This window comes from Myxine glutinosa, chromosome 11 (assembly GCF_964187855.1).
Source record: "Myxine glutinosa chromosome 11, kmMyxGlut1.1, whole genome shotgun sequence".
Taxonomy (NCBI): Eukaryota; Metazoa; Chordata; class Myxini; order Myxiniformes; family Myxinidae; genus Myxine; species Myxine glutinosa.
The window spans coordinates 122,440,790-122,455,873 of record NC_136271.1 but is presented as its reverse complement, the minus strand read 5'-3'; the positions used below and the strand labels follow the sequence as shown (position 1 = coordinate 122,455,873).

The window sequence follows — 15,084 nt, the reverse complement described above, 5'->3', positions numbered from 1 at the left end:
ACCGAGGAGTAGGCCTTTGAGCGCGCCGTATTTGTCGGCGTTCGGCGGGTTCTGTAGGAAGCTCAGGACCCGGGCAGCAGTGGAGGTGTTGAGCGCGGAGACCACATGGTGGTAGCGCGTTGTGTCCTCTGTAATGTTCCGCAGGGCGAATTGAGAATCCGCTTGGGCGAACCAGACGGCCGCGTGCGATTCCCAAAAGCCAGGGAGCTTCAAAGCTACAGATGACTCCATCGCCGTGCTCTTGAAAAGGGGTCAACAATTGTGGAGCTATGCTCACACGATAAAGCCGGACCAAATGGACGACACCAGGAACGAAGTTTCACTGAGCTATTTATTTTATCTCAAACCGAAAGAACTCAAAAGCATTGAATAGCCCGTTAACACGTGCGGCGGCAATTTATAACGAAAGTTCACCACACAAAAGCCACGCCTCTCAGGCGGGGCGTGGTATGCAAATAAGTCAGCCACGCCTCTCAACGGGGCGTGGTATGTAAATCGAGAGTCCGCCCGGGCGAGGCAAGTCCGGACATGTCCGGGCGAGTCCGGGCAAGTTACCGCCCGCCGGTTACGTCATCGGCCCGTGCAAGGTGATTGTGCCATGCTTCCGGTAACCGCTACAACATCATGTATTTATGTTATTCGCCATCGGTAGATTTGCGCTATCGACCGATCGCGCTGCGTTATCAATGGATCCATCGTTCGTGCAAGCATCGGAAGATGGCGCAGGCATCGTTTTGCGCCATCAATGGATGCGTATCATCGGTAGATAACGCAGCGCCGTCGATTGATTTGCGTCAGGAGGGGAGGGAGAAATGGTAAGGATTGTTTGTAGGAAATATTCTGAAATATTTAGAAAACCTCCTTTTTTACGGTGTAGCACATAGACCAAAGCCGTCTGGAACAGTGTTTGTCCGTCTGTATGTATGTCCCCTCAAACGTATACCAATCAGATCTGAGAATCCGGTCACATGGCAGGGTGATGTGATTACGTCTGATGTCATTACGGCGGTGCTGCGGCTGACTCTCCACACAACGCCATTTTGATTCCTATGCCGTTCAGGCCAAAAATATAATCGAACCAGTCATATATCACAATCGCCATGCTCTACCTTATGTTTTTCATTCAGTGTGAAACACAAACAAACCGATTGTTAAAATGACCATCAAATATCGAAAGCATCGGCATTACGTCTCTTCCAACAAAACGGTACATACCCACCCCTTGTGGGGTATATAGATTATAGTAGATCTTCCCTCAGTTCTGTCAGTAACACTTACCTCACGGATGTCGGGATTCCTCCAAATTTCTTTGTTTAATGTTATAAGCAGCATTAGCGACTGTTTGAAAAGCTAATCATATGTGTTTGTGGTTTATAATATTTTACAAGCCCGGCTACGCCGCTGTTCGACTTTCGGTCTTGTTACACTCGCCTGAGGAGAGGGTATTGCGTTTGTTTGTCTGTTTGTTTGTTTGTCTGCACAGAATAAATATGATTTTCTCTGCAACCGTTGGTCCGATTGACAGGAAATTTTCACCATAGATGCAACTCCACCTGTAGAATTAAAAATTTTAAATTATGTCATAGGTCACGTGGTATGGTCGCCATCTTGGAAAAACCGAAAAATTTTGCACCTCTATATCTCCGAAAGCGCTGCATAGAAATATGAAAGTGCAAAAAGACATGGCTGCAAGCGCTGCAAAAAAGGACATGGCTCATTGTAAAGAACTCTCCATGGGGAATAAAATATGTTGATGATGTCATAGGTGACTCAATTATGACGTCATAATTCGACAAGTACAAAACGTCGTCCGATCAAGATGAAATTTCTTGAGCATCATCTGGGGATAAATTGGTGGAGAAAAACAATAATGATGACGTCATCGGTCACGTGGTTCGGCCGCCATATTTGTTTTAACACAAAAGCCTTAAAAACCACTGAAAATAAGTCCTGGCGAGGTTTTGCAATCTCTGATTGCTCTTTCTTGTTAGATTATTGTATACTAGTAGTTCACCTATTATTTTTGCTTTCCACCATCACCAACCATTCATTTCAGACTAAGTTCATGAGTAAGGAAAAGGATAGGATTGAAAGTACATAAAGAATGAGTGGTGATTAATCATGTTGGTGGTCAATATATTCATGGGGGGGGGGGGGGGGTGGGTTGGCAGGGACAGGGAAGGTGCATGCTGGTATGATAGAGTCCCAAGTCTCTATAAAAGGGGAGGGCATCCCATCCATATTCATTCAGACAAGACTGATCATGATTGAGTAGAGCACGATTGATCGTTGCCTGCATAAACGATGGATCCATTGATAGCGCAGCGCGATCGATCGATAGCGCAAATCTACAGATAGCGCATAACATTTATACTTTGTACAACACCGGCTTGTATTCCCAGTTTGGGAAGGGTAAATTGAAGCGATTAAAACCTGGATGGCGATTGAAATGATTGAGGCTCATGCGATCAGCTCGAAGAGAGATGGGTCATTTCCAGAAGATTGGAGGACAGGGTTATGTGTGCGGATATGGAAAGGGTCTGTTCAAGATCAGAAGTACAGAGGCATTACACTCCTTAGTCCACGTCATGAGCATTACATTCCTGAGTCCATGTCATGAGCATGCTGGAGAGGGTTCTGGATGGGAGGATAAGGAAGAATGTGGAGAAGGAGATCGGAGAAGAACAGCAGAGGTTTATAAAGGGTAGGGGGACGACGGATGGGATGTTTGTGCTGAGACAGCTTGTGGAGAAGAGGTTGGAGGTGCAAGGTGAAATGCCATTGGGATTTGTGGACCTGAAGAAGGCCTACGACAGTACGACACTGTCCTGAGAGAGATGGTGTTGGTGACACTTAGATGGATGGGAGTGCCGGAAGCAGAAGTTAGGTTGGTGGAAAGGATGTACAAGGCGAAAAAAGAGCAGAGTTTTGGTTGGTCCTGGGATGTCGGAGGAGTTCAATGTGAACATCGGTTTGATGCAAGAAAGCACTCTCAGCGCACTCCTGGTTATCATGGTAATGGAGCTGGTAAGCAAGAAGGTAAACATGAAAGGTATTCTGGGGAGGATATGCGGATGATCTGGTTGTTGTGGTGGAGAGTGGGTGGAAGATGCAGAAAGTACTGAGGGAGTGGAAGGAGGTACTTGAGAAGCATGGGCTGAAAATGAGCATGGAGAAGACGGAAGTGATGTGGGTCGGGCAGCAGAGAAAATAAATGAATATCAGCTTCGAGTGGAAGGAGATCAGACAAGGAAATTGGTTTTGAGTATCTGGTGGGTGGAGGGGGGGACGGGGACGGGGGACAATGACCAGGGATGATAGGTCAGAGGTAGAGGTGCGGAGGAGGATTCAGGTGGGTACGAATTTGTGGAGGATGGTGGAGGGTGTAATGGCAGACAGAACGATTTCAAGGAGATTGTAAGGAAAGGTTCTGATGTCTTGTGTAATGCCGGTCTACCTTTATGGTCTGGAGATGGTGGCACTGACAGGGAGACAACAACAAAGGCTACAGGTTTGTGAGAACAACTGGGTCAGGAGGATTGCAGGAGTGAAGAAGGTGGATAAAAGGAGGATGGATGATATGAGAGAGGTGATTGGTGTGCAGATGAGCTTGATGGGGAGATTGGTGAAATGCCAACTGAGATGGGCTGGACACTTGGTGTGGATGGGGGAAGAGAGAATGGTAAAGAGAGCGGATAGGTTGAGGGAACAAGGTAGGAGGAAAAGAGGTAGACCGTGATTGAAATGGGAGGATTTTTTGAAGAGGGCTGGGGGTGATTAGAGTGGAGAGAGTTAGAATGGACCTCACCCCTTATAAAGGGAAGAGGAGGAGAACAACTAACTAATCAAATGCAAAATACGAAAATAGACAGAGCGGCTGCAGAAAAGGGGCCATTCAAAAGCATGGGGGGTTGGGGGGGAAAGGGGAAGTGAAGATTAGTGAGGGTGTTTGTCCAAGCGTTATGGAGTGTTACTGGGAGTGGGGGTATATGTCCAAGCATTATAGAGAGTTACAGGGTGGATGGGTGCATGTCCATGTGTTACAGGGGGGAGGGGGAGCATGTCCATGTGTTACAGGGGGGAGGAGAGCATGTCCAAGAGTTACGGAGTGTTACGGTGGGGAGAGGGAATGAATGTCAAAGCATTATATACGGAGTGTCCCTGAGGGGTGGCTGTATGTCCAAGCATTACGGAGTCTTACAAAGGAGGGGGGGGGGGAGTGGTTGGCAGGGGGGGGTGTATGTCCATTCCGAGCGTTATAGAGTGTTACAGAGGGGTCTGGGTGTATGTCCAAGCATTAAGGAGTGTTACAAAGAGGGGGGGGGGAAGAGTGGGTTGGTTGGCACAGGAGGAGGGGGGGGGGTGAAGTCCAAGCATTATGGAGTGTTACAAAGGGGGATGGGGGGAGATTGGGTTGGTTGGCAGGAGGGGTGTAGTCCAAGCATTATGGAGTCATCTGTAGTAAGTTCAGGACTCTCCTTCAACCAAGTGGTTTATTAAAGACGATACCAAGCTCTCATAGAACACACTGCCATCATCATGAGCCGCCAGCAACCACCGAAGCCACGCCCCCAGACGTCACTATACGCAGTACGTAGTACCAATCACAATATCTCACTTTCATTGAAATTATTGTTTGTATGCAACAAAACACTACTAAACGAAATCAAAATAATAAACACAATCAGACACAACTTGAACTACACATAGATAGTGGGGTGGCTTATGGAAATGATCGTGACACGCTGGCCCAAAGCACTAAATTTGGCACAGTTATACTTTAGGACCATACAAAACTTTTGAGAGGGGGCTGCCCGATTTTCGAGGCCCAGGTCAAGGTCAGGTCAAAGGTCAAATTATGTGTTTGTCACGTTTTTGCCATATCCAGCTCATAGCTGTCACAGAAACATTATCTCAGTGTCTAAATAATCATTTTTAAGGACAAGGAATCCATTTGTATTATGGCATCGTTTACATGAAGGCATATTCTACTGTCTGCTTCTTCGTGATCACTCTCTCCCATTGTGATGTTAGCCTGATTCGATTGGACTCGTGGACCAGATGTAATGTAAACCTGTTTGGTAAGCGGATAGTCGTGTTTGACTACGTCCTCCGTCAGCAGTGCGAAAAGCTCCTCCTTGTTGGTAGGACCCTGTAGAAAGCCAGCGAAGTTACTTGGTAACTTCGTATTGCGGGATACCTTTCTACGTAATCCTTTCCCTCGTTTCTCTCGAGTTGTGGCTTTGAGGCTGTCGGGTCGGTAAGTGTTCCAAACGATGTCCATCCTGGAACAGCCTTGAAGTTGCCTTTCTATCCAGGGGATGAAGATATTGTCACTGTATTCGCCGAACGTAGAAGTGTTTTTTTGTGGCAGGGCATGTACAATGGCAGCACCATCAACCACTTTGGCGTCAAAATAAGTGGGTGTTTCTGGCTGGACACTTGCATCAATGCAATGCAATAGCTCTGATTTATTGCTTGGTAGTCGGAGTCTCCCATGCAAAGACAGTGCTGGCGGCCACGGGTGGTTTTCATGTTTAAAGAACACCTCCAGTTTGGTATTACGGACTTGGGCAGCGACGAACAGCTGACTGAACAGATTGCAGTCACTCTTTATTTCCTCGAATTGCTTTTTCGCTTTTGATTTCATGGTAGTGGAATGTGGACGTTTAAATAGAGGAAGTTGGTTTTTCTTGATGGCCACGTAAATTGATTCATGTCTTTCAACCAGCACTGCCTTGACGTACTTGGAATACTGGTCATTACCCAAAGTTTCCATCGTGTGCAGTGCTTGGACAACCATATCATCCACACAATCATGTTTGTCCAGGGTCATGAGTTCCTTTGATGTCTCCATGAATGGATTCCCCATTGTCACTATGGCATCGCACATATCGTTAACCTGTTTCTGGAACGTTTTCTGAATCGAATGTCCCTGGATGTGACTTTGGGAGGGTTGCTCTGACGAGTGATATAATTCGTGAAACTCTGTGAGGATTCTGGCTTGCTCAGGACCTGCCACCATCCATCGTTTCAGGGCAGCTGGATTTTCAGTGAGACCGATGGCTCCACCTGATCCCTTCACTGTTTTGTGAATGAATATGGATTAATTCCACTGATTTTAGCGATTTTAGCCCTCTCGTCGGGGATGTTAGCCCCCCTCCCCCCCCCCCCCCCTCGGTCGGGGACAGCCTGGCGCCGCCACTGCCTATATGGCCGTCACCTGGTGGAACTTCCCATAATAGTAATGGATTCATTGACTAAATATGTTGGTTATGTGACTAAGACCAAGTTTTTTAGGTTATATATAAGCTGGATATTGCAAAAACATGACAGACACATAATTTGACCTTTGACCTTGACCTGACCTTGACCTGGGCCTCTAAAATCGGGCAGCCCCCTCTCAAAAGTTTTGTACGGTCCTAAAGTAGAACTGTGCCAAATTTGGTCCTTTGGGCCAGTGTGTCACGATATCACTTAAATTTGGACTTTAGCCACCCCACTAAGATGGGATCTGGGGTTACTGTTATAACTCTTAACCAAAATGTAATTACTGCCCAGTATGATTAGCTAAAACAGAGAAAACACAGAATCATTCCAATCAACGGATTGTCTCTGCACCAACATTACAAGGGCTGATTTCTGATGGTCGTTATTCACTATCACAATATCTCAATGGTTTTCGAATCACACGGCCTGATCTGGTCGAGTACGGAGAGTTGTCCGGCCTTGTTGTCTCAGCACTCGTCATCCTTGGAGCTGGAGCAGCCGTTAGTTTCCATTGCTGAAGCGTCGTTGTTGAAATGTACGTGTCGAGCAGTTGGTAGACTTTGATGTGTTGGTTGGGTCGGTTCGTCCTTCCAATTGGCGCCACAATCGGGTGGATGAAGTTCACGCAAGTGTGCCCTGGTTCTTGGAAGACGAATCCCGTTAGGCGTCTGTACTATATACGAGCGGGGTTCATTACAGCGAGCCACAACTTTCCCGGGGTACCATTGGTGCGTGACCTTGTTCAGAATCCGAACCCAATGTCCAATAGCCAATTCAGGTAATTCCGGCCCAGACGTTCTGTTGTATTGCTTCGCCATCCGGTCTCCACGTTCCTTCAATCGTTCCTGAATTTCCTGATGCCTTTGCTGTGCAGGAACCAACAGACGGCTTGGTAGGTTCGTGCGTATGGGCCAGTTGAACAGCATTTCGCTTGGACTTGGGAGGTGGGAATCTACAGGTGTGCACCTCAGGTGTTGTAGTGCAAAATCTATGTCACTCCCTGATCTAATACACTTTTTGATCATGTTCTTCACTGTTTGAACTTGTCTCTCAACCAATCCATTACTGCGTGGATACCTCGGCGATGTTGTCATGTGTTTTACATTCCATTTGGTACACATATCACGGTACGGCTTACCCACATATTGAGGTCCATTGTCCGATATGACCTCCAGAGGTGGGCCGAACATACTGAAACATTCAGATGTGACCTTGGCTACTGCACTGCTCGTCGTGCATGCCATTCTCTTCACAACTGGGTACTTGGTGTAATAATCCATCACCAAGAGGTAGGTCTGCCCGTGTAGCTCACACATATCACTGGCTACCTTTGTCCATGGTACCGCTGGTATCTCATGAGCTATCATAGCCTCACACCTTTGTTCTGATTGGTTCTCTTGACATGCCTTACATGTTCTGACAGCTCTCTCAATGTCCAGATATATACTTGGCCAGTAAACACATTCGCGTGCTAGACGTTTTGTCTTTCCGATCCCCATGTGCGCCTCATGGAGCTGGTCGAGGATATCCTTATGTAGCTGCTCTGGAATTAGTACCTGTCGACCTTTGAATAGAACACCGTCATAAATACCAATTTTATCATGGTATTGCCAGTACGGACGTAGGTCCACAGGCAGCTCTGTAATCCTAGTAGGCCACCCTCGATGAACAATCTGCTGCAATGCTTGAAAGGTTCTATCAGCCTTTCCACACTCTCTGAGTTGGTCCTGTTTCCTTGAGCTGAAATCAATGAGGTCAAAGCGATGATGATCATCCACATCATCGGGCCCAATACCATCTACACGTGTGTCCAACTGCAGTTCCTGATTGTTCTCTGGGTTCGGGAGCCTCGACAGTGTGTCCGATAACATCATCTCACGGCCGGCCTTATACTCCAGATCAAAATCGTAGCCTTAGATTTTCACAAGAAGGTGCTGGAGCCGTGGAGGGGCGCTTGTAAGCGGTTTGCTGATGATCATGACCAATGGTTTGTGGTCTGTGTATACCTTGAAGCGTTTCCCAAACACGTAAGTATGGAACTTCTGTATGCCAGCAACAAGGGCCAGGGTTTCTCGTTCAATGTTTGAATATGCAGACTGAGTGGGTGTCAGAGTTCGTGACGCAAAAGCAACAGGCTTGTCATCCTGCAAAAGGCATGCACCCAGTCCCTTCTGTGACGCATCTACTTCCAAAACTGTCTCCTTGTCATGATGATAGTATGTTAGACAGGCGTCTGCATCAACACTCTGTTTCAGTTGCTCAAATGCAAACTGATGGTCTTCCTGCCACAGGAATGGCACTCCATTCTTCAGTAAATCTCGGAGGGGTGCCACTTTATTCGCAAAGTGGGGAATATGTGGTGACAGATAGTTCATCAGTCCAATGAATCGGCTCAAGTCTTCCTTATCCTGCGGTGACGGCATCTTCCGGATGTCACAGATCTTCCCAGGATCAGGTGAGATTCCTTGTTTGCTGTTGATCGAGCCGAAGAAGTTGATACGGTCGGTCTTGATGATACATTTCAAGGAGTTAAAAACTAGACCCTATCTTCATGCTATTTTCATCAGGTTCAGAAGATTACGATCATGCTCCTCTTCAGTTCGTCCTGATACCGCCACATCATCGGAGATACCAATACAGCCTGGTGCTTGCTCGAGTATGTGGTCCATGGCTTGCTGGAACAGATCCTGGCTGACACATAACCCAAAAGGCAATCTCTTGAAGCACCAGCACCCAAAAGGTGTGCGGAATGTGGTCAAATCCTGGCTTTCCTCATCCAGATGCACAGCCCAATAGCCAGCCCGGGCATCTAATTTTGAGAATATTGTGACATCAGCAAATTCTGGGTTCAGCTCATCTAATGTCGGTATTTTATGTGGACACCTCTTCAGCCAAGAGTTCAGGCGTTTCGGATCAAGACATGCTCTTAAGCTCCCATCTTTCTTTACACTATTACAGATGGAAGAGCACCAATCCGTATGATAGTCCACCTTCCTGATGATACCCTGTTTTTCCATTTTCATTAGTTCCTCCTTTAACTTCCCTTTGATGTGAACACTACACTTCCTTGGTGCGTCAATCGATGCCTTTGCATCAGGCTTTAGATTAAGCCTCACTTTTCCTTTAAAATTCCCAATGCAGTCAAACCTGTCCGGGAACAGCCTTTTCAAATCATCCACTGAATTCACCTTGTAGGCCTGTTCCTCGTGGCGCATTGGTTTCGGAATCCTTCATGCTGGAGGTGCGGCTTTCAGCAATGTCCTCCGTTGTCCAGCAATGCTGTTTATGGTGACGATGTTGATCCATTCACACGCTGGTAGTCCAAGTACTGCAGGTCCAGGTACTTCAATCACATGGAACCTGTACTTGAGGCAATCTGAGTCTTTATATCAACACAAGAGCTTGAGGATTCCATGACACTTGATCTCACTGCCATTGTAAGCAGTGAGCTTGGTCCCACCAAGTGGAGTCAGTTTTGACATCCATTTGTTTCCATACATGTCCTTCACAATACGTGTTGGCAAAGTATTCCCTGACGCACCTGTGTCCACTTTCTACTGCAGTTTGTATACACCTTTCATGTCAGGGCATACAATGTTCAACAATGTGTACACTTCATCCCTCGTCTCCTTCATACACATTGCGGATACCCTGATCACGTGAACCGGCTTGGTGTGTTCATATGCGTCAGTGTCACTTTCGTAACTATCTTCATCGCCTTTAGTACAATACCCCGACACTTCATTCACCGAGGTCCCATTATTGTTACTTCCCCGAAGCATACCTCTCAACTTGCTTCTGCTGACTCGGCGGCCTCTTCCACCCATTGCAGGACGGCGGCTCCACTCGTATCCATCAGCATATCTCGTGCTTCGTTTGGGATTTTCACAACAACGGGCCCAGTGTCCCAGTTCACCACAATACTAACAATAATCATTGTGTACTGGGCAGTTCCGTGGTAGATGTGATAGTCCACACTTTTTGCACTTTTGTCGATGTGTCATGGCATTCACAGACGATGAAGGCCCTTCCATCTTCTGGATGGCCTGCTTTCCGATTACCATTGCTTCGTACTTGCGTCCCTCACTTAAAACCAGGTCCATGTCGTACCCGACCTCCTGGTCGAGCAGATGCTTTTGAAAATCATCATGTGGGGTGCTCGCAACAATCAACTCGATAATCCGTTCCGAGAGTTCTGCTTCGGAGAAATTGCACAACCTTCCCTTCCGTCGGCATCGGTTGACGAAATCATCAATGGACTCTCCTTCTTGCTGCCGGAATCTCATCATTTCCAGCCGATGAATCCGAAAGTTTACATGAATGTCCAACTGATCCTCGAATAATTTATCCGGATCCTTTTTATCATCCTCAGAGTCGATGCATTGATCTGCCTCAGTCCTTCGTCTCCCACAGCAATCTGAATCTTGATGGACTGTCTGGCTTTAGTATCGATGCCCTCGTCCGACAGCACCAAGTTCATTCGTTACTTGAATAACTTGAAGGTCTCCGCCAGCTCCGAGCTGGACCAGTCCATTGTCGGGAACTTCGCCATGTTGAAAAAAAACACGGAACGTGCCGCCGTGGTAATCCGCAAAGAAAACAAGACCAAAAGTCAAACTGCTTGTTGATCTTCACGATCCCGCGCTGCCACCATGTAGTAAGTTCAGGACTCTCCTTCAATCAAGCGGTTTATTAAAGACGATACCAAGCTCTCGCAGAACACACGGCCATCATGACCAGCCGCCAGTAACCACCGAAGCCACGCCCCCAGACGTCACCACGCAGTACGTAGTACCAATCACAACATCATCCACCTTGTTTCATCCGAATCCGTCCACATCTTTTTGAAATATCATGTTATATGTCGTTTTTGGTCCTATCTATCAATGGTGAAGAATCACTGAAAAAATTATAGTACCCGGATCCGGATGTTAATCCATAACTGAATCAAAATTTCTTTGTCGCACACCCAACCTGTAAACCAACTTTCGTCCGATTCCATCCATAACGTTTTGAGATATAATGTTAACAGACGGACGGACGGACGGACAGACAGACAGACAGACAGACAGACAGGGGTGAAAACATAACCTCCGCCCACCCACTTCGGTAATAAAACACAATACAGTTGACAAAAATAGACTTTACCTACAATGTTTAAACAAAACAAACTTTTTGAAGTGTTGGAATTTAATCTTTTAAATAATTAGATCGCCCATCAGGAACCTCCCTAGCTATAGATTTCTAATGATTAAATGCTGAAGATAAACGAAGAACTTGGGAAACGTTACACCATCAACAACAGTCAACAGGCAACAACGAACAACGTGGGAAACGTTACACCACCAACAACAGTCAACAGGCACCAACGAACAACATGGGAAACGTTACACCACCAACAACAGTCAACAGGCAACAACGAACAACGTGGGAAACGTTACACCACCAATAACAGTCAACAGGCATCAACGAACAACATGGTAAACGTTACACCACCAACAACAGTCAACAGGCACCAACGAACAACATGGTAAACGTTACACCATCAACAACAGTCAACAGGCAACAACGAACAACGTGGGAAACGTTACACCACCAATAACAGTCAACAGGCACCAACGAACAACATGGTAAACGTTACACCACCAACAACAGTCAACAGGCACCAACGAACAACGTGGGAAACGTTACACCACCAATAACAGTCAACAGGCACCAACGAACAACATGGTAAACGTTACACCACCAACAACAGTCAACAGGCACCAACTAACAACGTGGGAAACGTTACACCACCAACAACAGTCAACAGGCACCAACGAACAACGTGGGAAACGTTACACCACCAATAACAGTCAACAGGCACCAACTAACAACGTGGGAAACGTTACACCACCAACAACAGTCAACAATCACCAGTGTGAACAGGCAATGCATTTCAAGTGGTGTTTAATTATGAGAACCCTTGACCTTTTCCAAAAAGTTGCAAACTATACATTTTGACACAAAAAGTTTAAAGAAAATTGTTGGAGAATCGTCCGGCCAAACTGTAAACCAGTCTTACCCCGCAGTAGTTGAACACATCGTCCTGCACCATCCACACCGGTGCCAACACTGCCCAACCTGAGGGTTGCCTGGCACACGCTGTGACGCTGGCTGCGCAATGAGGACAATCGGGTAGGAACAGGCATGCAGCGAGGGAGAGGGACAGTCTGGGGTGGACAGTCTGGGGACCCGAGGACAAAATTATCCTGGTTAGACGATACTTCTATGAGGAGCAAGATGATCTAAAATGAGTTCCACTTATTCATTCTTTTTTGTTTGCATCACCAGGCTGTGACGTAGCATCATTGTCTGATGGTGTGGCTGTGCTGTGGATGCAGCGCCCTCTGCTGGTTGGGGCAGGTATTTGGGATTGGCCATGGTGCTGGCGATAGCTCGCCTACTCTTCGTGAATGACAGCATGGGATCTTTAATGTCCATCAACGAATGCTGGCAGATGGGACGCCCGTTTAACGTCTATCCGAGGGACGGCACACACATGGATGGATTTGAAACACCAGCATGACAGTTTATCTTAATCATCAGTCATCAGTCAGTATACAGTCATCAGTCAGTATACAGTTATCAGTCAGTATATAGTCATCAGTCAGTATACAGTCATCAGTCAGTATACAGTCATCAGTCAGTATACAGTCATCAGTCAGTATACAGTCATCAGTCAGTATACAGTCATCAGTCAGTATATAGTCATCAGTCAGTATACAGTCATCAGTCAGTATATAGACCTCAGCCAGTATATAGTCATCAGTCAGTATATAGTCATCAGTCAGTATACAGTCATCAGTCAGTATACAGTCATCAGTCAGTAAATAGACCTCAGCCAGTATATAGTCATCAGTCAGTATACAGTCATCAGCCAGTATACAGTCATCAGTCAGTATATAGTCATCAGTCAGTATACAATCATCAGTCAGTATACAGTCATGTGAAAAAGTAAGTACACCCCGTGTAAAATTTTGATTTTTTCAACATATTTCAACATACAGCTATTTGATCTTCATTTCAACCATATTGATAGATAAAGGTGATATAATACAACAAATATCATGAAACATTTACATTTTGTAGTCCATTGTATAATTTAAATAAACATAAATGCAAATTTTGCATGTGGAAAAAGTAAGTACACCCTTACATTTATCACTACTTCAAATACCTAAAATTAGAATCAGGTGCACCAGCTCAGGTGCAAATGATTAGAACATCGTTAGAGAGGATCTTGGAGGAACCTGTCTTATTTAAACCTCAGACTTTTAGTTTGGTTTGCACTTTGTTGTTGAAGTGTGCGGCGTCACCATGCCGAGATCAAAAGAGCTCTCTGAGGCCTTCAGAAAGAAGGTTATAGATGTCTACGAGTCTGGGAAGGGATTTAAAAAGATCTCCAAACAATTTGAAATAAATCATTCGACTGTCTGGAAGATCATCTACAAGTGAGGAAGATTCCAAACAACCGCCAACTTGTTCAGGCCAGGCCGCCACAGCAAGTTCGGCCCGAGAGCAGACCGCAAGATGCTGAAAGAAGTCTCTAAGAACCCCAGAATGTCATCACGGGACCTACAGGTAGCTCTTGCCACTGTTGATGTTAAAGTGCACAAGTCTACCATAAGAAAGAGGCTGCACAAATTTGATCTACATGGGAGGTGTGCCAGGAGGAAACCGTTGCTGTTCAGAAGGAACATCAGGGCAAGACTAAAGTTTGCCAATAAACACCTAGGCAAAGACCAGCACTTCTGGAACAATGTGCTCTGGACAGATGAGTCAAAGGTAGAGCTATTTGGCCACAGTACCAGAACACATGTTTGGTGAAAACCAAAGACAGCATTTGACCACAAGAACCTGATACCAACTGTAAAGCATGGTGGTGGAAATATTATGGTTTGGGGCAGCTTTGCTGCATCAGGGCCTGGGCAGCTCACCATCATAGAATCCACTATGAATTCTTCATTGTATCAGAGGGTGCTTGAGGATAATGTGAGGCCATCTGTCGAAAAGTTGAAGCTCAACCGAAGGTGGACCTTGCAACATGACAACGACCCTAAACATACCAGTAAATCCACTAAGGAATGGCTGAAAAGAAGGAAATGGAGGGTTCTGGAATGGCCAAGTCAAAGCCCGGATCTAAATCCCAGCGAGATGTTGTGGGGGGATTTGAAACGAGCTGTGCATGCAAGAAACCCCTCAAACATCGCACAGCTGAAAGAACTTTGCATGGAGGAGTGGGCAAAAATTTCTCCCAGTCGATGTCAGAGACTGGTAGACAGTTATAAGAAACGCCTACTTGAGGTTGTTTCTGCCAAAGGGGGCAATACCACCTATTAGAGCCAAGGGTGTACTTACTTTTTCCACATGTGAAATTTGCATTTATGTTTATTTAAATTATACAATGGACAACAAAATGTAAATGTTTCATGATATTTGTTATATTATATCACCTTTATCTATCAATATTGTTGAAATGAAGATCAAATAGCTGTATGTTGAAATATGTTGAAAAACTCAAAACTTTACATGGGGTGTATTTACTTTTTCACGTGACTGCATATCGTCATTAGTCGGTATATAGTCATTAGTCAATATACAATCATTAGTCAGTATCTAGTAACCAGTCAGTATATAGTTATCAGTCAGTATACAATCATCAGTGTCGACCCTGGTGTTGGGCTAGCGGTTAGGGTGCCGGCTTAGGATCCTAGGATCCTGGGTTCGTAATCCCGGTCGATTGCTGAATTAACGCCAGGGGGGTTGACTCAG

General features: G+C 45.9%; 1 protein-coding gene across 1 annotated transcript in view; it reads right to left on the bottom strand.

Moving 5' to 3' along the window:
* Positions 1-13,107, bottom strand: part of GPHB5 (glycoprotein hormone subunit beta 5) — a 32,986-nt gene extending 19,879 nt beyond the window's left edge. The window contains exons 1-2 of the mRNA XM_068131117.2: positions 12,601-13,107; positions 12,335-12,496 (exon numbers count right to left, since the gene is read on the bottom strand). Of these exons, the coding sequence (XP_067987218.2) occupies positions 12,335-12,354 (20 nt within the window). The 5' untranslated portion in view covers positions 12,355-12,496; positions 12,601-13,107. The remainder of the gene's footprint in view (positions 1-12,334; positions 12,497-12,600) is intronic.
* Positions 13,108-15,084: the final 1,977 nt, after the last annotated feature.